This window comes from Perissodus microlepis, chromosome 10 (assembly GCF_051167445.1).
Source record: "Perissodus microlepis isolate ML-2025 ecotype Zambia chromosome 10, ASM5116744v1, whole genome shotgun sequence".
Taxonomy (NCBI): domain Eukaryota; kingdom Metazoa; phylum Chordata; class Actinopteri; order Cichliformes; family Cichlidae; genus Perissodus; species Perissodus microlepis.
In genome coordinates, this window is record NC_140470.1 from 7,420,046 (window position 1) to 7,442,661 (window position 22,616).

At 42.5% G+C, this 22,616-nt stretch overlaps 1 protein-coding gene across 1 annotated transcript in view; it reads left to right on the top strand.

Annotated features, from left to right (window-relative positions):
- Window positions 1-22,616, top strand: part of rnf43 (ring finger protein 43) — a 101,952-nt gene that overhangs the window by 51,190 nt on the left and 28,146 nt on the right. The window contains exon 2 of the mRNA XM_084941681.1: window positions 20,462-20,575. Coding sequence (XP_084797807.1) covers window positions 20,462-20,575 — 114 coding nt within the window. The remainder of the gene's footprint in view (window positions 1-20,461; window positions 20,576-22,616) is intronic.

Here is a 22,616-nt window from a genome sequence, read left to right on the forward strand (position 1 = left end):
TGTATAAACAGTTCCAGTCTGGTTTTCGCCCCTTCCATAGCACTGAAACTGTGCTAATAAAAATAACCAATGATCTTCTCATGGCTGCTGACTCTGGTTTACTCTCCATTCTTATTCTTCTCGATCTGACTGCCGCTTTTGATACTATTTCTCACTCAGTTCTCCTCAGTAGGCTAGCCCCCATCGGTCTTTCCCATATTCCACTAGCCTGGTTTAAATCATACTTGTCTGATCGCTCTCAGTTTATTTGAATTAAATCCTTCACGTCTCAGCCCTTTCCTCTGGTCGCAGGCGTGCCCCAGGGATCTATCCCGTGGCCCCTTCTTTTCATTATCTGCCTTCTTCTAAATACAATATTCAGTTTCACTGTTATGCCGATGACACCCAGCTTTATTTGTCCACTAAACCTGATTCTGCTCTCCCCCCATCTTCCCTCACCCTCTGTTTAGCCGAACTAAATTCATGGTTCTCTATCAATTTTCTCAAACTCAATAGTAACAAATCTGAGCTTCTCCTGGTAGGCACTAAACAAACACTATCCAGAACTAATAGCTTTTCTATTCCAATCAATAACTCGCCGGTCTCCATTTCCCCATGTGTGAAAAGTCTGGGTGTCATCCTTGCTAGTACTCTATCTTTTAACTCACACATCAATAACATCACTCGGTCTGCATATTTCCAACTCCGTAACATTAATCGTCTCCGTCATTTTGTCTCCCCACATGCCACTGCCATTCTTGTTCATAGCCTGGTCACTTTCCGGCTCGATTACTGCAACTCTCTTCTTTTTGGTCTTAGTCAAAAATCTATCCTTAAGTTTCAACGTGTCCAGAACTCTGCTGCTCGTATTATCACCAGGACCCCTTCTATGCACCACATCACCCCTGCTCTGCAGCAGCTTCATTGGCTTCCGGTTAAATACCGCATCAATTTCAAGATACTTTTGTATACATTCCAGGCTATCCATCATCTCTCGGCTTCATACCTCGCTGACCTGGTTCAGATCACCATTCCTTCTCGGTGTCTCAGATCCTCCTCCTCTTTCTCTTTTCGTCCCTTCCTCCCGGCTAGCCACCATGGGGCGCAGGGCTTTCTGTTGCTCTGCCCCCTTTGGAACTCACTTCGTCCTGAGATAAGAAACATCACTTCCCTCCCTCTTTTTAAGTCCAGACTCAAAACTCACCTGTTCACAATAGCCTCGTGTACAGTGTTCTTGAGTGTTTTGATAGGCGCTTTCTTAAATCAAATGTATTATTATTATTATTATTGATATATTTGCATATTGAGCAGGTATAGTTAATTGCCTATTTCACACTATCCCTGCAGCACGCACTTGACCCCTCACTCCCCAACCAGTCGCAGCAGATTGCTGCACCTCCCTGAGCCTGCTTCTGCTGAAGGTTTCTTTCTGTTGAAAAGAAGTTTTTCCTTTCCACTGTTGCCAAGTGCTTGCTCAAATGGGGTTGTCTGATTTTTGGGACTTTCTCTGTATTATAGTAGGGTCTTTACTTTACAATATAAAGCACCTTAAGACAACTGTTAATGTTAAGAGATTTTTTTAAAGTCTAAACAGTTAAAATTCCAAAATATTGAATGGCAGTTACACATTGGACTATAAAACTAAAAATTCAATATTTTATTTATATACAGTAAACAACATGACACTGTCACCTTCTACTACCTTTAGGGTCCACCAGGGGGTTGTGGGTTATACTTTTCCAAACTGTCTTTCTGCAGTTTCTCCAATATGATGCTTTGCAGCCTTTCCATGCTGTAAACCCAGCATGCCCTGTGCTGTGTACTAGCAGTTTCCTGCCGCTGCCCTTCTTAGATACACCATTTTATTTTATAGTTTGAGGTCGATATTATCGCAAACTGCACAATTAAAAACATGCTGTAATGATTAAAGATCTGAAAAAAATGTGTTTTCCTCGCCTTTATTGTTACCCCTATGGGCAAAGACAGCTGTTTAACATCAGTATAACACCCACAAGAGCTTATTTTGAGCTGTTTAATGAAACCATTTAATGCTAATGCACCGCTCTGTTATTTTGTCATTATCCTGCAATGATAAGTAGGTGTGAGCGGGAATGGGAGGGATGTGACAGGCAGGAGGCAGTGAGTGGTCTGAAAAGTCAGGGTCGCTGTTGGTTTGGCTGTGATGTGGTTTGCCAGGAGAGAGCTGGATCGTTGATGTAGTTTGGTGGACTGGCAGCTGGTACTTGCCACACAGCACCAATTCCTGTAAAAAGCTGACTTTGATTTACAGCCCACCCACGCGGCAGCTGAGTTTAGAAGGGCCCATTGCAAGGAAAATACTGTGCTTTCCCCACCAGCCTTTATCATTTTCATCCAGTTTAATTTTATGCGGTTATTTGCTGCGGTTTACACTGAAGTTCCATTGCTTTTTGTTTCTCTCTCCTCCGTCTCCTTTCCGCCGGGTGCAGGTGTGTGCTCATTCGACTGTGGAGATGTTGGCTTGTCTACAAAGGCACTGACATAAAAATGGATCAGGAAATTCTGGTTTCACTTTATACTGTGTCCTCCTCCTCACATAGCAATAAATGCCACAAACTGAGATCCTGACCCTCCCACAGCTCCAGGAAAAAAAAACCCAAAAACGATTCCCACATTGTTGTTGTTGCCTGCCAGCCGCTCAGTAGAGCAGTGCATTCCAGCAGTCATTGTCTTTGTTTGCTTCTCATTTCAATCGTCTGTGGACAGTTTAAATGTCTGTCTGATCACAGGTGAGCTTTTAGCAGTAGTACATGCAAATCCCTACTTTAGAAAAATATAAAATAAAAGTGGAGAATGTGAAGTGCTTTACACGTCAGGCAAGGTTTCCATTCTGATAGGAATTCAACCGTAAAGATGACATGTGACAATAACTCCAGCAGGCATCCAAGTTTGAACGAGTTAGCATGAAAGAAAAGTCAGCGGTGGAGTCAGTAAAGATAAATTAACGACAGCAGCAAATACAAAGCTGGCACTTTCAGCATTTTAATAGATGCTGTGTTGGCAGAATTAGTGTGTATAAACGATAATCTGCGCAGAAAGGATTTATCTAAGCATGTAGTAACTACATGAAAATTCATTTTAGTTAGCTGAAATAAAAAAAAAAAAAAACACTTTCAAAAAGACAGAAAAAAATGAAGAGATATTATGTCTTACAATCTTTAGCTGCTCGCTTTAGGGGACCTACCATCCTCTTTTGTCACACGAACCCTCTGCATGTCTTCCTTGACTACATCCTTGAACCTCCTGTGTGGTCTTCCTCTTTTCCTTCTACCATGCAGCATCCATCCAGTATTTCCTCTGTTCTTCCTCTGCACATGTCCGAACCATCCCAGCCTTGCCTGTCTAACTTTGTCTCTTAACCGCTTTACCTGAGATATATCTCTGATGTACCATTTCTAATCCTCTACGTTCTGATCACTCCCAATGAAAATCTCACCATCTGTAGCTCAGCCGCCTTTCTTGTTGAAAGTGCCACTGCCTGCAAACCACACATCGTAGCAGGTCTTGTAAACCCTTCCTTTCACTCTTTCTGATTTGTCACAAATCACCCCTGACACTTGTCTCCATTCACTCCCCCCTCACTTTGCTTGACCCCAGGTATTTCAAATTGTTTGAGGGTTGACTGTGACTCATAAAGTAGAGAAGAACTTTTACTCCTTGAAGTGTTGTTGGTTTCTAGCTGCTCCAGTAAAAAAGCTAAAGTATCGTTGAGCAAGATAGAGTACCCCAAGGTGCTCCCGATGCATTGACTAGCATGTGAATGTTAGATAGAAGGCACTTAGATGAGAAAAAAATTTCTTGACTGAGACGAGTTGTCTAACTCGAGTAGAAAAGTGCTATATAGGAATCACCTCTACTCCTTGCATCTGACTTTTCTCCCTGTCATTAATTCACATGCATTCTGTCTAGCTTCTGCTGTCTTTCATTCCTCTCCTTTCTGGTGCGTACCTTCACCTCTACAGGCTCTCACCACCTGCTACTTACTGTCACTACAGATCATGATCTTGACTCCTACTTGATCTCTTAAAATGTCCATCAACTCTGCAAACAAGAAGGGGCTCAGAGCTGATCCCTGATCTAATCCCCACCCCTTAGAAAACTACCTGAAATTAAATTAAATAAGAGATGTCCAAAGTTTCAGGTGGCATCTTTGCATCTCTGTTTCTCCAGAGACTAGGATGCCTGTGTGAGATAAAAAGTTGTTTGTCTTTCCTGTAAGACAAAAATAAAACATATGACAGCTCTGGTAATTTGGTAGTATTGTGTGTGTGTGTGAAGTGACATTAACTCTAAACCATGACTAAAACCAAACTAAGCCTTGGGACCACATGACATGGACCGCAGAGGATGTCTTACAGTGGAAGCATCCGTGAATCCAGACCTTGCCTGTGTCTTGTACATCTCTGTTTTACTTTTAGTTTTAAATACACTAAAACTACAAAGTGCAAAATTGTACGTACCAAAGGATCTGCTTCATCCCTTTAGTTTTTTTTTTATTTCTTGATGAACCTGCACTGCTATAGACTGTCACTGTAAGCCAGCAGTTTGGCTCCGACCACAAAACACTCAATTTAAAACATTAAGAAGACAGCAGTACTGTGGACCCTCGAGTTGAGTCCAATACAGACAAGGCTCTCAAGTCTGTGTTCATGTCACATGAGGTCACCCTCTTTTGTGTCTTTGCACACAAACCATCACAGAGACTCACAGAGACCTCACACCCTCAGGGCCAGGGGAAGGAGACCCCACAGAGGAAGTGTAAAGGTCTGATGTGGGCCTGCTGAGTGACTCTTGAAAGATATGAGATTAGGTTGCCGGGGGCAGCTAGCTCTGTATTAGAAAGATGAGTTGATCAGTCTCAGTAAATGGGTCTCGCATCCGTCAGTTTGTGTCGCAGACCCCCGGAGATGCCTGTAGGTGCTAACCGCAGAATGCCACAGTGGAAACTTGAATTCCTTTGTGTCTCAGAGGTATGCCATTCATGACTTTTTACTTGAAAATAGATACTGGTTCCAGTTACATGTGACATCAGAAATTGCTTTTCTGGGCTCATGTCCTTTATATTGAACCGGGTTGTTGGCACAGCAAAATAATACACAATGAAACAAAGATTAATGGTGCCTAACTTAACAATTTTTTATACTCCTTCTGAAGCTTTGGCTTCAATACCAATTGACTGAAATACCGATTTTTTTTTAGCAAATGATCTACTTATTATTTGTAATTCATTAGCTACAGTAGAAAACTAACATGAAGGGTGGATCTCTAACAACTGTGCAGGGACAGAGAGGGGAATGTCTCGTTGGGGCCCAAAAGACTCAGGAGTGAAGAAAGTGACCCCATAAATATTCCAGCAGGAAATGACTTAAGGAGCTTCCTGGAACTGACCCCAGATGGGTTAACTCATTTCCCAGAGGCTAAGAAAGCAGCAAAGTTAGGGACATACATTCTCTTTTCTACAGAGAGGACGCTGAGGATTCCAAATCTCTGTTTACAAGGAATCCTGGCCAGTGATAGTAAGAACGTAAGCTTAAATACAGTTTCTGTTTTTCTGTGATTGAATTAAAAGGACTTCTCCGTTGGTGCCAGAGATCTGCAGAAGTACAGCAGTGTTTTGCCTGCGGGCCCGCAGACCTGCCAGGTCAGGAGGAGACGGAGAGTGTAAGGCATGGAGAGGGAGATGAACTGCCTCTGGGGTTTTATGCACCTTACCCTCCTGACCAAAGTCTCTCTCACTCTGTGCCAGTAGCGGAGCGGTGCTTGGTTGTGGCACCGGCTGGCCCCTAAATCACAGGCAGTAAATCAGCTTTCTTCATGAGATAAGCAGGTACCAGAATACACCAGCAGACCTGCCACACCATGCAGCAGAAGTACCAATTTAAAAGTTTTCCTATGATATGACAGCGCAGCTGTGATGACAGTCCATTCTCTCCTTACCTTCCATCCCATAGAGTTCGGAGACAGTAAACAAGCGCTAAAAAGCCTTTAAAGTACTGCACACTAATTTCGCCGCTGCAGTGGACAGAGCTTTTTTGACTGAGGCTCAACACACTCATCATGCACTTCTGTAATTATCCACCAAATATATTTTAATGAGGAATGATGTCTACATAAATGTAATTTGTGCAAAGCCACCAGAGGAGTTCATTCATCGGACTTGGGGCTGCGCAGCAGCCACCACTTAACTGCACTTTGTTAGTGTCTGTGTGTACTGTACACATACTGTTACCACATAGGACTAGTGACTTATGTGTATATACACTACAGAAGACTTTTATGAGTGTATATATGGATATGTTGAGTGCGTGGTGCTGTTGGAACAAGCAGATGTTAGGCAACGATTCGGGCGTCTGCTCCCATTATTTAAGACTCCTATCACTGTAGATAAGCACTGTTTGTCATGTATTTGCAGAATTTTGCCTGATTCTTGAAAGATCTTGAATTTTGCATTTGGTTCATTCAAGATTCTTTGCGACTGTGTAGCCAAGCACACATTCACTTTGGTACGAGATGTTCCTCTGATTGAACACAGGCTTTTTTAGAGCGAGTTTTTAAAGAAAGGATTTGGCAGGATGTCAGATTGTGGTTAAATGTGGCACATTAGTCAGGTTAGCCAAGCCTGTTTAGCCTGGATCCGCTTTATGGCAAATGCAAATGAGAAGCCAGAGGGGAGCATAAATTACAGAGAATGGAGTAAAAGCGTAACTTCTAGGTACAGTTCCAAGCCAAAAAGAACTAAATCAAAACACTACTGATGCCAGCACAGGGAGTCATAGACGTGTTTTAGACAACTTCAAAGGGGAAAAAAATGCCATTAGGACAAAGTAAGGGGTAAGAACAAGGGAGTTGCTACAGTGACCAAAGCTGAAGGTCGCTCAAACTAGTAGGAAAAGACATGGTGGAAAAAGTTAAAAAGCACACTTGTTCCATCCTCATCACCACTATTGAGACTACTGACCTCCAACTATTTCAGTGAAAGCTGTAATTCACATTCTTCACTCACCTCCTATCACTCTTTGTGTGTTTATACCGCTCTGCATTAAATCATTAGTCATCCATGTTATTAAGCCATGTCTGTCTTTTGTTTTGTGTCTCTCGCCTCACCCTCATCTGGCCCTCCCTGAGCCTGCCAGAGGTTTCTTCCTATTAAAAGGGAATTTTTCCTTCCCACTGTTGCCAAATGCTTGCTCATAGGGGGCCGTCTGATTGTTGGGGTTTTCTCTGTATTATTGTTACCTTACACAGGGGTCTCGAACTCCAGGCCTCGAGTGCCGCTGTCCTGCAGGTTTTAGATTTGTCCTTGATCCAACACAGCAGATTTAAATGGCTAAGTTACCTCCTCAACATGTCTTGAAGGCCTGGTAATGAACTAATCATTTGATTCAGGTGTGTTGACCCAGGGTGAGATCTAAAACCTGCAGGACACCAGCCCTCGAGGCCTGAAGTTCAAGACCCCTGCCTTACAATATAAAGCTCCTTGAGGTGACTGTTGTTTGGATTTGCGCTACATAAATGAAACTGAATTGATTTGAATAAAATCTTTGTGTACTGGGAAGCTTTCACTATGAATATGTAGTTTAAGTCCATAATAGTGAAACATTTTTGTTGTTGTTTTTTCTTTAGCTTATTTAAAGTCCCCCTATTCCCACAATTCCAATTGGTTTTATTCATTCCTGCCAGAGTGGTCTTACGTGATTTACACTTGGTGTAGCCCCTCAGTTTATCCACTGTTTTTTTTAACTGCCTTTGCATAACTTTAAGCCAGCTGTCTTCTGATTGGCTGTCCTTACGATTTGAAAAACAGGTTTGTTGGGCTTCTGTTTATCCTCACAGCTACATTAGGGATATCCCCTAATTACTTCAAACTAAACCAAGAGTAGAAAATTTGTGTGAAGCAGAGTGCTTAGAGAAATCTGAAACGTGAGCTTTTGGATCACAGGGATTTTTCGCACATACTGTTTATTATTTGCAACTTTGATTATGTTTTATATAAAAATCCAACATTATTACACTGTAGATATTTAAAAATACAAAACAAATAATGTAATAGGATCACTTTAAAATTTCAATATACAAATAGAACAAGAATCATGTTTTGTTGTCCATTTTATGCAGGAAATCATCCCATAAAAAACACTTTTATATATCGAACCCTCAGGTTTTGAATACCATCACACTTTGTACAGAGTGAATTTGTAGAGCACTTGCACAGGCTCTGCTTCTCTGAGAGAGAAAGAGTGAGTGGCGTTCCAAAGGGCACCGGTGTTTACCTGCCCACTTGAGTGGATTCCTCAGCTGGCTGGCTCAGACGCTGAGGTGTAGGCTGCGGTGCCTTCGTGTCTGCTGTCTACACTGGAAACATTCTTAGCCTGATATCACTGCCACACGCTCAACAAAGATGTTGAAAGGCCATATTGAAGCGGGAGTGCAGGGAGGGAGGGTTGGAGGAGATAGATGGTTCGTAAAATTCACTGCAGTTAGCGGTCCCGGAAGCCTCTTGAAGTGTCCTGCTTACAGAGCCAGAGCAGGTGTGAGCTTCTGTATATGTTTGTGGGGACGTGCTGTGTGTGGCCGCGCAGGCATGTGCGTGGGTGTGTATGTGCGCCCATGTGCTGAAGTGAGTGCATCTGTGTTTGAGTAATAAATAGAGTGTGTGTTCCGGCCTGGACATCTTAAATGCACGCATGCTGTACATGCTGTGTTTGGAGGTCCTGTTGGTGCCTCGGCCCCAAACAATGTCCAACCTACGGCTCGCTAGTTAACATCGTGCTCTCCTGGTTAATCACACAGTAATAGGTATTGGATATATATTCGTGTGTGCACGTGTGTGTGTGTGATAGGGAGATGGAGCGACTTCAAAGCAGCGGGGCAGCATTCTCTCAGCCCAGCCTGTTTACACTGCTCAGTGGAGTCTGCATTCCTCTGTCTCATTTTTCCATGGCATTCCACGGAGAGCTCAGCACTCCTGGCCATGTGCCATGCAGATTTACCCCACCCCTCCTCCCCTTGCCCCTACACATACAGTATAGAGCATGCATACTTCTCCACACACAACTGTACACTTGATTTGGCCATTAAAACAAGACAGGACCCAGCTGGAACTGAAGCACCCAGAAGAAGCAGCAGGGGCAAGTTTTTGGGAAAGGAAGGGAGGGGGGGGGGGGAAAGGAAGGACAAAAAAGAAAACAAAAATTAAAGGTCTGACACGAACCGCAGGAGGGCAGGAGATTGCCCTCACTTGTTCCCGCTCCCCCGACGGACTCAGGTGGATATGCAGCTCGAGCCTCCCCGATGTTTGACCGAAACATCTGCGCTGGTTTGTCTTGAAAAGCTCTCAGCGCATTCCCTGACCATAAATCAAGTGGCTTCAACGCCTGCCTTGCAGCCAAAAGTGAAATATAGCAGTAAAAAAGAAAACAATTATGCTGCCAATTACAAGGTGTGTTGCAACCAGTCTGCAGGCCACATCAGAGCGCTTCTGTGCTGATGTTTTTGTGACTATTTACTGGTAAGGTTGCTAAGGATGAAGCCATGTTGCCCGTGCAATATGTTTACATAAACATTTGCGATGAGTAAAAATAACACAAAAACTCCCTCTGGTTAGTGTTTACCCACTCTTAAAGCCTTTATGACGGCATTTCTCCGACACTGGCCACAGGTGGTTATGGGATCCCCTGTGGGGTGGGCTGAAGGGTTGTTGGCAGACATTGACATATGCAGAAAAATATGTCACTGTTTTTCTTTTTTCCTTTCCACTAGATCAAATTAGAGATCTTCCATGACAGTGTACTAGGTAATAACAGCTGCACAGCAAAAATATCCATCTGAAAAAGTGCTTTGATCTAGTTTGGAACCTCCAGCTATTTAAAAAATTTGCGGGAGACCATGGGGAGACCACTCGAAGAAGTTGTTTTCTAGTTGAGTAATCTGCCTGCCTTGCTTTAGTTTTATGGCAGATATCTTCTTTCCAGGAAAACAAGATTTAAGGCTGAACAAGCAGCTACGTGAGGCTCTGTGGTGTGCAGCAAGTGAAGATACACAGGAGCACATGCTAAAAGAATTATCTGTAGAGTCAGTGGGTTAAGTCATTTTTTGGTTGTCATTTTGTTCAGCGCAGCTGGGAGGATGGGTTGGCCATTTCCGGAAAAGGATTTACGGTACAAAGCGAAACCTGGTGCTTAAACATGTCTCTGCAACCGTTTTAGTTAATTCCTCTTCTTTGTGTTGGTTGAACATACCTGCTGTCAAGTCATAAGCTAAATAAAAATCATCATCACACAGACAGTATATATATTATATGTGCTCACTAAGAAATTCATTTTAAAAGCAGTAATTTGCATTTTATGTTGCTGGCAAAAACTAGTGCTTTATCATAGATTTTTTTTAATATTAATGTATTGCTGTGGTGTTCACAGATGCACTACAGTTAAAACAAGATAGATACCCCCTTGCAACTTGGATGGTGATTGCATTGAACTTTTTCAGCTGTCTGACACCAATTGCAAGTAGTTGTGGCAACCAATTGGTCACCTAGAGATTGACCGTACAACACTCTCAACCTCTGTGTGACCAGTTTTGTTTGTCATGTGGTCACACAGCGGGAGGTAAGCTGTGTCTGAACAATTGTGGCTCAGACTGACTGCAATCAATCTCAGACAGATTGGGAAATGTTTACAACTAACCTCCATCTAATTTATAAAAGCAGGCAGACTGACAACATGTTTCCATTAATCTGAGTCATTCTGTGTTGATAAGCGCAACTCGTCTGTGACATGTTTCTTTGCATTAGGTGACTCAACTCAACTGTTTGCCAATTGGTTATATTCTGGTTAGATTCCAATATAAAAGCAAACTTCTCTGGATTCTGCAGTTAAACCATCATGCTGCAGAAACTGCTTTGAAATTTGTGCAATTTCTGTTTCAAATCTATGAGGTTCTGGCTGGACTCTGAATGTAAGTAGTTAGTACTTACAACTACTCATCAGGAGAGTCTTTATTTAAGTTGTTACAGGAGCGGGAGCAGGGCTTTTCCCACAGGCTTCAATATAATTATGCTTCTTTTTGAAACTAGCGGTATTGCTTACCATTGGAAAGGTGGCATTACATTTCCAGTCCGTGAGCTGCATTTTAAATGGCTTGAAAGCTAGAGCAACAAGAGAGAAGAAAGATATCTCCCTCTCACCTGCTATAATAAAGTTTGACCCCTCTTTAAGAACAGCATATTGCTACAAAAGACACATGTTGGTTGGTGGATTCATGGATGCGGGGGGGGGGTGAGCATGGGATTGTGTTCCAAATAAAAGAGTGGCATTAACCACCACCCCCTCAGCCTACTGTATTTTATTTTATGTGCAAGTGTGTAAAGAGGGCACCTGTCTCTCGTTAAAGAGATCTATAGTTAAACTCTGCGATGGTGCCCCTGACTGTCTGTCTGTGGAGAGGGCTTCAGCTTCATGCATTGGTTCTATTTTGAAACCGCATCCTCTGCCAGCCTGTTTTAACTGATCTTCACTCAGACCCTTATCTTTCCTTAAGGCCCTGCAATGAGCCAAAGTTTCTTGCCTAGTTCAGGTGAAATGCTTAAATTAGCTTTTTAAACAAATTTAACTAAACAAAGAAATAAATGCTATACATTCAATGTTACTATAACCACATAAATAAAAAAAATAAGTGAAGTGAATAAAAATGGGTTTCAGTAAGGCAAATAACAAACGCCTGCATTCTGCAGGTGTTTTTGCTGCACTACAATCTTAAAGTATGTTTAAAAAGAATAAAGAAAATAAAATGAATACAGAAAAACACAATACTATTCCCTTAAAAGTAAATACTGCCCAGAGAGTGAGCTGCCTTGGTGGAGATTTTCTTGTAATACTGTACAGATGTCAGGTGACAAGATGATTTCTAGACTTTCTCTACACAGCCATCCTCCAGTCAAGTCGATATTACTTTAAGACCATGGATGCTTTTTACTTGCAAACTCCTGAAACAAGTAGTGTTTCTCTGGCAAAAGATAGATTATTAATAAGGGCTGAAATAATACTTTTTGCACAGTTTGCATGTTTTTTGTTCCATTGAGTGTTTAGATTCTAATGCTAACAAGCAGGCATAGGCAAATTGCTAATATTACACACTAAGGTGATACATCTAACATAAAACTTATTTCAGCTATGCAAGATATGTCTTTTTCTTCACTTCCATCCTGTTACGCCTCCACCATATTCTCTTTTTGTCAGTGTCCTTTACGTGTATCTTTTGCCTATATATTACTCACTGACACTATCCAATATGATCAATAATCAATTCTTTCTGTTACGGGAAAAACAAACCACATGTTGTTGCCTTTTGGCTAATGTTAACCTTATTTGGACAGGACTTATGGTGTGGATCCTTTGCCTCACATTCCTTTTTGCCTGATTCCTCTCTTTCTGCCATAATGTGGAGCCTCCCATCCTCACTCCCCCCAACTAATTGATTTCCAGATAGCTGACCTTAAGCTCCCAAATGTGAGTGACTGACACTTGGAGGCGTGTGGGTTTTCTCTCTGACTGGTGTGGGTAACCTGAGAGAGCTTGAGAGTTGTCCTGAAGGCTGGGGATGTGCCGCAGGAAGCCTGGAGGCTGTGTAGATGTGGCCGCTGTGTCTACAGGGAAGAAGGATCTCTGCAACACTAACAAACTGCTGTGTTGCCGAGCCTCTGATTTGTTATGACAGGGAAGTGCTGTGTTTATGTTTAACTCAGAGCTTTGAAATGTAAAGCGCAGCTTTGGCCTCAGGCTGATGGAGTGACCTGAGTTGTTGGTGGTGTGTACCAACAGTGCGTGTGTCAGTGCGTGTCTACTCACTGACACGCTTAGGTAAAACTTAGGTTTTACCTGGTCAGAAGCAATGAAGGGCAACTTTGGGAGACAGACATTCTCTCTACTTTTAAGTTTACTTCCCTTTTGGATTTAGTTAGGGCGGGATCAGGTAAACCTGAACTTAGTTATGTTGCAGTTATGTGGCTTCTGGGAGCTTCCAATGATGCACTGAGTGTTCCCTCATCCCTAACCAGTTGCAGCAGATGGATGCCCCTCCCTGAGCCTGATTCTGTCTGAAGTTTCTTCCTGTTAAAAGGGAGTATTTTTCCTTCCCGCTGTTGCCAAGTTGCTCATAGAGGGTCATCTGATTATTGTGTCTTTACCTTAAAATTTAAAGCACCTTGAGGTGACTGCTCTTGTGATTTGCTGTATAAATGAAAGTGAATTGCACTGACGATATATGTATATCTATTTTGTGTTCTTATAGCTTTCTATCCAAAGCCTGTTAGACTATTAGTAATATGAGAGGTGCTTTCACACTATGCACTGTATTTGAGTACATTTGAGCCTTGCACAGTCCTGCACATATGTAAGTGTGAATTCTATGTACCTTACCCAGGAAGTATACATTATTTAGAATTCTCCGCACTGCCAGGTTCTTTCGAAATCTACATCCACAGCATACCACTCACCACTCATGGGTCCACTTTATCTGCACACGCAAACCAAAAACAGCAGCTGTATGTGTGGTTAGATTAACATTATGTAAATGTGGATAGGGAGGAGCTCGGGCATAGAGGATTTTCAACAAGGTTTGATGAAAAAAAATGTGCTGCCTTTGTGCACAGGTAAGGCTGTACCCAGCCCAGGTCCTCGGTGTGCAAAGTTCATCCCGGTTGAACTTTTGTGCTTATATGTGTTTCTATTAGAAACAAGGAAAGCAGGAAAGTGTGAAGTGCCCCACATGAACACTCTGATCTGTGGAAATATGATTTATAACAGTTACTCCCTCAGCTGACATTTTACCAAGCCGAACCGAAAGCTCACTCATCAGTGTCCTTTTCATTAAAACCATTTCTTCTTCCCTCTTCAGGTTCTTTCTTCTCTGTCTAATCCCTTTTATAGAACAGAAAGAGACAGCCTGACGCGCCTGGAGTTTGGGAGTTTGGGGGGGGGTATTCGTACTTAAAGAAAGGGCCCGGGCAAATTTGGGGCTGGTGGTAATTATTTGGGCCTCATTATGGGATCGTGTTTCCCCAAGTCATTCTCTGTGGTAACCGTTACTGGATATGGGTCTGACACTGTCAATAAAGCGGGAGGAAAGATGACACGTCTTTTGTTTTGACAGGACCAAAGCAGTAATACCTTCTGTTCGTTTGCATTTGCAAAGAGAGACAAGGCGAGGGCCTCAGGGTGTACTTTTCCAGATGCTCCGACATAGAAAGACCGCTCTGCTCCCCTCAGCGCTGGGCACTGCTCTTATATCAGTCTTTCATGTAAATCTAATTAGTGTATACATGAAGTCTGATTGAGCAGTGTGTATCTGTGTTATCTATGGCACTGACCACAGTGTGTGTGTTACGATTATTGATACAGGGAAAGGATTTGACATTTGAGAAAAGGCTCAGCGCCTAGACTTTCGGCGCCCCCCACCCCTACAGCAATTGCTGAGATTCTGACACACGCTCCTGCACCCAGAGATGAGTTACTCACTCCTCTGCAGAACCAAAACTGTCGATCAGCAGGCATAAACTTTTGCACACAGAGGTTCACATGCAAGCACATGTTCAGGTGCCTCTAGCAACAATACATAGCTATGCTCTCACTCATTTGCCCATGCTCTCACACACAGAATTAAAGCAAACGTGCTACCTGATGTGCTCCCAAAGGGTCAATGTTTCAGTCTTTCGTGCCAACTCAGGCTTCCTTTTCTTCTGAAGAGGACCTCTATATATTTCCCTTTTATAGTATTCTATATACACTGTTACAGTAGCTCAGGCTTCTAACTGTTCTGAATGCTCATTTTCACTGTTTTTTTTCCTGTTATTGTAGAATATCATTAATATAATTAGTTATATAATAACTATAATATAATATAATAACCTTCTGTTTGCAAAGTGGAGCCAAACAGGAAATTGGCTGAAGGGGAGAGTACTTAAAAGAGCTTGGATGAACAGTATATGCACAGCATAGGAGGGATTATTTTCAAGTGTAAATCAAGCAAAGCTACTTCAGCATAGCCCAAGAATACAAATATGGAGCTGGAAATTAGCTTAATGGGTCACGTAGCATCCACAACACCTGTTGCCTGCTGCTTAAACAAACATTTGCCTTCGTCTGCCGAGAGAAGCGAGTCTAATTAGACCTGTCGTGCAAACAAGTATTGAGTATCACTTTGAACAGCAGTTTAGAACATGGTTAACTTTAGAAACAAAAAGCTGTGGTCACAATAAAAAAAAAAACTAAAAAAAACTGGATCACATGCTGACTTTTTTCTCACCCTATCAGCTGGCATTGAAAATGTATTCACCCACTGGGTGTGTGTGTATCTGCATGTTTGCATGTGGCAGAGTTGATTGAATTCTTCCTTGATATTCTCTAACTTGGCAGGCTTTCTAGGCCCTGAGGCAGAGTTCAATTGATTAAACCTTACCTTCCTCACTCCTAGTCTCGAGTCATACAACAGAAAAAGCACTTACTGGAGTGTTTGTTTCACCTCCTACTAAACGAGCATATATTTTGATTGGCCACCAGTTTTTCAGAAGCCCTGTGACCTGCACAGCTGTTAATTGACCGGTAGCTTGATAAGAGGTGCAAGCCTTTTCTGTTTCCCCCCTTTTAGCGCACACTGACATAACTGCATAGGCCCGGTTCCCTGCTGGCAACAGATGAACTAGAACGCTCGCTTGCTGGTTATTGGCAGATGAAAAAAGAAGATCCGCAGGGCTAAGTGAGGGGAAAAAATATTATTGACTTCTCACTGTAGCTACTATTTATTTTCCCCTTTTTCTTTCCATGTATTTGTTTTTGAGGCTGTTAAATTCATGCCTGGGAATATTTTGGGGGTAGTCTTTGATTGAGCTGGAAAGGAATGCCTTTAATCGTGGCTACAAAGGAACCGAGGGACATGTCCTCGTCAGTTTTGCAACAGATCTAGACAGATGAGGAGGAGGAATGGAGGAGTGAGCATTGTTAACAGTCTGTGGGGAACTGTTTGTGTGCCCTGTGGTTTCTAGTGCCTGTGAAATAGAGGCTCAGTGATTTGGTTTCCCAGGCCCCTTTTTCTCAGGGCCATACAAAAACCAAATGAAGACGTTTCAGTCTGTCTTGGTTGCTGTTTATAGTCCAGCAGCGGAGTGTTTCGAAGTGGTAAATGGTACCAATGGGGGCACAGGGAGCGTTCACAGCCATCCGATCATAAGTTGTGTGGGCATATCTAAAATAGAAGATAATGCTTAGTCTTGCCGACTATGCAAATCATAGACACTGTGACCATCGAGGTGGTTGCCCTCAGAGCATCAGAAAGAGGAAACTAAAAGCAGCCACTCCTTATGAGCCTGCTTGGCTCAGCTTTGGGATTATTATCTGCTTTAGTAGTTACGATTGTACACTCCCATGCATCAACATGTTTAATGTCATGGCAAGAGCCAGACACGATCATATAAGCCTTAAGATACAAATGAGTGTTGTAATTTTACTGTAAAATCAGACTCTGAATGCAGCTCTTCTTGTCATTTCCAAGCAGCCGTTAGCAAAAATGAGCAGAGGTCATGGCATCTGTGAAGTAGTGTCATTAAAGGATTTTTGTTTTTTATTTTCTTTCTTTTTCTTTGTTAAAGGCCAAGTTCAACTGTAGGCCTCTAATTTGGGCCTAGTAAATGCAGACTGGTAGAGGCAGCTGGCAGCCCTGCATGCAAGGCTGGCCAAGAGTCCATGCTGTCTTGTTGCCTGCCTTTCTATTGAACAGTGGCTGCCATTAAGGAAACATGCAAGGGTCTGAGAATTCACAACAGGTTCTGTTTGTGAGGTCAAGCACACCTGTCATCTTCTAGACGCTTTCATTTCAGTGCATTTAAAAGTGGATGTTGAGTACCACCACACAAAAATGTATACTGTTTTGATTGCCACTGAAGTGCTAATTAGTCTTTATATTTGACTAGGAAAATGGAAAGTAGCTGCAGCAAAACATGTGAAACAACACATTCATGGAAATAGAGTATATGAACGAACAGATGAGCTTGAAAGTCAGTATTTGGTATGACCACTTTTATTCCCCAACACAGCCTGAACGGTCTTAGACAATCTTTCTTGTCATTTCTTTGAGTAGTCTTCAGGAATGGCTCTTGAAGAACATTCAACATCCCATTCATAGTCTCCATAGGATTTTAGGTTATGAGACATAACATAACGATCCAAAGCAGACTTACTATAAGCTACAACGTGATGAAATGATGGTGTGTGCTCCTAAAGGAGTCGCATGTCTGTGTTATATTGGCCTTATTTTAACAAAAAAAGCCACCAAATCGCTCCACCCCAATACTAAATTGAAATGTTTAAAGCCATGAATTCAATTTTATTTATCACAACAATAGTCACCTTAAGGCACTTACTATTATAAGGTAAAGTAATAATACAGAGAAAAACCCAACAATCAGACGATTCAGCAAGCGCTTGGTGACTATGGGAAGGAAAAACTCCTTTTTAACAGGAAGAGACCTCCAGCAGAACCAAGCTCAGGGAGGAGCAGCCGTCTGCTAGGACTGGTTGTGGGGGGGGGGGTAATAGGACAAATGTGGAAGAGAGCCAGAGAATAATAGTAATTAATGATTAAATGCAAAGTGCAGTATAAACACAGAGAGAGTGAAAACAGGCAGGTGGAAAAGAAGAAAGAGAGTGCAAAACTTCTATTATTATACAACACAATAATGAAAAGGATTACATTCAAGAAGGCTGGACGTTGTTCATTGTGGAATCTGGGATTTGCAGTGCATTATGGGATGAGTAGTTCCTTCTCTGTTAAAATTACAGTCGTTATGCACACAGTCTTGTACCTTAGTCTTTTTGTTTTATTTCCCTTTATTCTTTTTATCCAGATCAAAATCTTTTTATGATTCACCTCATAGCTGGTTGGCTTGGCTTAAAACTTGTGATCCAAGGATTTTGTGAATCATCAGAAGAGAAAATGAATTGGAAATTTACATCTGGAACCGGACCCCTTAAAACAGCGGACAGTGACTATTAGGGCTGCCACAAACGATTATTTTGATAGTCGACTAGTCACCGATTATTTTTGCGATTAGTCAACTAATCAGATCATCATCCATTGGATGTAAAACGTACAGCTTATTGCACCAGCAGCATCTGCTCTTATATAACTATCATTAGCTTACAGCTTTAAGTGTTTAAGGTATGTGCTAACTAAAAATAAAGACAAGATGATAGTTTATTCAATTTTAATGAAATTTGCAGATTGTTTAGGTGAAGTTTAATAAACTCAGCCGTCTGCTCCTTGATATCTAACATATAACGGGACACCGGAGTAAATTCTGGAGCATCTCACACTTCTGATAATCAGCTGTCTGCTTGACGTTTATTCAGCTGTGTAAAAACTATAACTTTGATCTCAGCCAAACCGATTTACTCAGGAACAAATAAAATACTAAAAAAAAGCCAAACAATAACAACAAATTATCTAAGTGACTTATATATGTTTAACCTGAGTAGCAAAAGACGGAGGTGGGTTTGAAGCCGGGAGTCCGGTGTTCTCACGGCTCTAGTGAGCCTTGCCCCCGGCTAGCTATCGAGCTAGTGGGTAACAGACGTCTCTGAAAACGTCGGCGCGCTTTTGGAAATATGTGGTGTCTTGATAAACTGAGCAGATATTTGAGGTTTACACAGCTACATTCTCGCCTGAAAATATGTTAAACGTTTATTTTGTGACCCAGAAAGAATAATAAGAGTAACATTAAAACTAACTAGCTGCCGCCATTGTTGGAAACTGAGCTGGGCAGCGCAATGAATTCTGGGACAGAGCTACTTCTTCTTCTTCGGGGTTTAACGGCAGCTGGCATCCTTGTACATGCAGTGCTGCCATCTTCTGTTTCAGTCCGTTATTACACTCTTAAATCCTACTACTTATTCCTGCGTCTTTTGTGATCTTACAAAGCTTCAAACAATGCGTCGACTATTAAATTAGTCGTCGACGATTTTGATAGTCGACGTAATCGTGACTAGTCGACTAATCGTGGCAGCCCTAGTGACTATGTTAATGCACTTCTTCTGTCATGTTGTTTGCATCTTAGGCAGACATTTAGCATCAATGCTGGTGTTTCTTATGCCAATGATCACAGCCGATATCTCGATAACATTCTGCATTATTTCATTTTAATCCATTGCGTTGAACAGCCGCTGTGATGAAGGTCCACCCCCTGTGTTTTTCTTTCATCCCACCCTGATTCCCCAAGTCTGCTTGCTTTCTTCTCGTCTCTCTCTGTTTCTCTGTTTCACCCTCTGACAGACATGCAACAGCCCTTTGCGGGACATTACGTCATTACGCCAGCTGTTGATGTCACCCTTGGGTCTTTTTAATTTAGGGATTTCCGCTGGGTGAGATGAGGGGGAGCCCCATTACCTCAGCCCACAGCCACATGAAGAGGCCCTCCATGGCAGAACCAGGCTGGGACGAGCTCATAGCAGGGCTAGGAAAGGACAGGCCAAGACAGGGCTAGGGAGGAACCCCAGGGACCGGGTGCTGCAGAGTGATCTGTGAACTTTAAGGACCTGTACCTGAGGTGTTATCATTCATGTCAACCAGGCAAATTAGCGATGCTGTTTTCCCGACTGCCGTGCAACAGCATGTCTGTGACTTGCAAGCACTGCTGCGATCCCTTGAGCTCTTAAATGCAGCCTTTCAGCAGCTCAGAATTTCCTTCCTTTCAGAAGGGATCAAATGTTCCACTAAAGATTGACTATCTCTCATTCTTTCAGTCCTCAAGGCTTTAAGTGGGAGTGAATACTGCCATCCATGTCATTGATTTCGTAGGGTGCCAAAGTTTTCCTCTTGATGTCAGCCTGGGTATGGTTTAGGAAGAAACCATTTAATTTAACACATAAAGGCTTCCATAAATTGCAATTGTTGTTCTCTAGTGGTGTGAAAAAGAGCTTTAGCATTTTTGTGCAGACTGTCTTTTAAAGCATCTTTGTGAAAATTTCTTTTTCTTTTTTGCTTTTGGTTTGAGGTCACACACTTTAGGTTGTCTTTTGGGTAGATATGGAAAAATGTAGATATGATAACACTATGAGTTATTTATCTACTATTTAATTTAAAAAAATTAAATCTAAATATAAGTAGGCCCTTGTAATGGCAAAACCCCCACCAAACTACACTTGAATATATCAGAAAGCTTTGGTGATTCTGTAATAGTTAATGCCTTAAATTGTCTCTACTGCTTCTGCATGCACTCAGTGTGATTGAGTAATTTTGCCTCATTTACATAATTTCTAAAGAAAGTTCAGTAAGTCGTACATCATTCCCAGATTCATTGTTTGCGTACTTTGTGCTCGTGATTCTGGAGTGTGCATTGTAGCAAGTACTGCAAAGAAAAAATATTGCTAACCCCTTGCTCTCTCTCCTTTTTTTTTTGCAGTATCATCCTCTGTCTCTTTGCAACACAAGTGAGGATGAACGACAAGAGAGTGACTTCATCACCATCGTCAAACTGGAGCACAGGGTACATCACTGTCTGCCACTGCCCGACAAGGTATGGATTGCGCACACTGACACACAGGTGGTGTTGAATTTAGCTTTTTTTTTGTTTGTTTGTTTAATGGTCTGAGAAACTCCTCTCTCCGTGACCCCCTTCCTCGTCTCAGACGTGGCAGCAGACAGATCGACCGTACTGCCATTTCGTCTTGCCTCCAGCACCCCTCCCGCTCTCTGACTTTAAAGAGATGATCCTTTATTTGGCAGGAGCCTGATGTTTTGTCCAGTACAGTGATCTTTTTGAGTGAGGGCTTGGACAGGAGGGGGTGGGCTTAGCTCAGCGCTGCTATGTAGCAAGTGGCATCGAGCCCTGGCTTTGGATGTAAGGCTTTCAAGCCCCAGCTGTCACTAGTCAGATCCCAGCCAGCCAACCAGAACCAGACACTGAGTGTTCTCCATTTCTGCTTCTCTCTAATATGAACGCAGCCAGAACTCCATAGAGTCCACCGACAGTGGTTCAGATGTATGTGTAACTTTGACGGAGGTGACCTAAATCTCCCTTGTGTTTAAGCATTCTACCATACACACTGGCTGGCATACCCTGACTTTAAAATAGTGTGATTTAAAACTGTTGCTATTTTTTCCCCCGTTTTTCAAGTGGTGACAAATTAGCAGGCAGGAGTATAGTTAAGCGCCTGCCTTTTTTTAGCTTGTGTTTTCTTTTCCCCTAATTTAAAGCCATGTTTAGGAGCTGCCCGCCGTGGCGACGATGTAGAGACATTCCCACATTCCCCACTCCTTTCTTCCTCCTCCTGTTTGCTCCTCCGGTGGGAACCAAATCGGAGAAAGAGGGGTGTCATTCCAGGCTGACTGCAGAAAACAGTTCTGATTAAAGCCTTAATGGCAACACTGTGTTGTCCCATAAACAAAACATACTCTCCTCCCTCATGCAAAAGTATCCGGGAACAAAAGGCCGCCGCTTCCGAGTGCTTTCTTCCTCCCTGCAAATCGCCTTTGAGAAACAAGGGAAAGAGGAAGGAGAGAAGTGTGTGTGTGTGTGTGTGTGTTTTGTTTGGCTTGTCTGGAAAGTATGTATTGCACTAAACTCCACTCCAGCCACCTGCATCCTCGTTTTCATAGCACGATTCAAAGCTTTTGGTCTGGTGGATTTATTGGGGATTCAGCATGCAGCTGCTGAGAAGTTTGCTCTTGGCCTTTTGAAGGGATGAATCAGATATTTGGGGATGTGCGGTGCTGGGTCAGCCATGGTCTCTGGATGGGCCTTGTTTACAGCTAAGTCTGAGTGTAAACCCGCCTCGGCGATCTATAGATACTCTGACGGCCGCAGAGGGTTCGGATTGCACCACGCACACTCAGAATAGAGCGTAAAGCAAACAAAGTGACGCTCGAAACCCCGAGGGATAGCATTTCATTGTTATTCCTTGTTTTTATTTTGGTTTTCAGGGATTCTTATATCCAACCTTGCAGGGAGATTTCCTTGTTGATTTGCAGCAGTTCGCGCTGCCTCATTCAGTGCATCGAAACAGCTTGGAAAGTTTGTGCTGTGATACTTCCAGCATTGCTGACCATCTCTCAAATACATTCATGAACTTGTATGACGTGAAGAAGAACATGTGTGCCTCTACCTCAGTGATTTAAAGTCTATGTTAAAAGTACAATGCTGTAAAAATCAGGGTCGTTTTCCCTTGATTGTTACTCAGTGCGAAACAAAAACTGATATTGGGAAACCTTGTATGCTCATTTCCATTATGTCATAGGAGTGTGTGACTGACAGACTAAATGAACGAAAAAAGCTGATGTTTTACGGGAATATGTACAAAGGGCGATGAGAGAAACGCAGCAAGGTTCTCTGACGTGGAGGCACTGAAATATAGGAGAGGGTGGTTAGATCCAGAGCTGCACGGGTGGCTGAAGGTGAGTATGAATTTAATCAGTTTAGGCTTACTTGCACGTGGGGGTTAGGGATAGAGTGAGCATCTATCTGAATGGTGGGATGCATGAAAGGTTCCAGATTTCCCAACCTGGTGATTCCAGGAATCCAGGAGTGACAGCAGGCAGGTGAGTTCCATGAGTAGTAG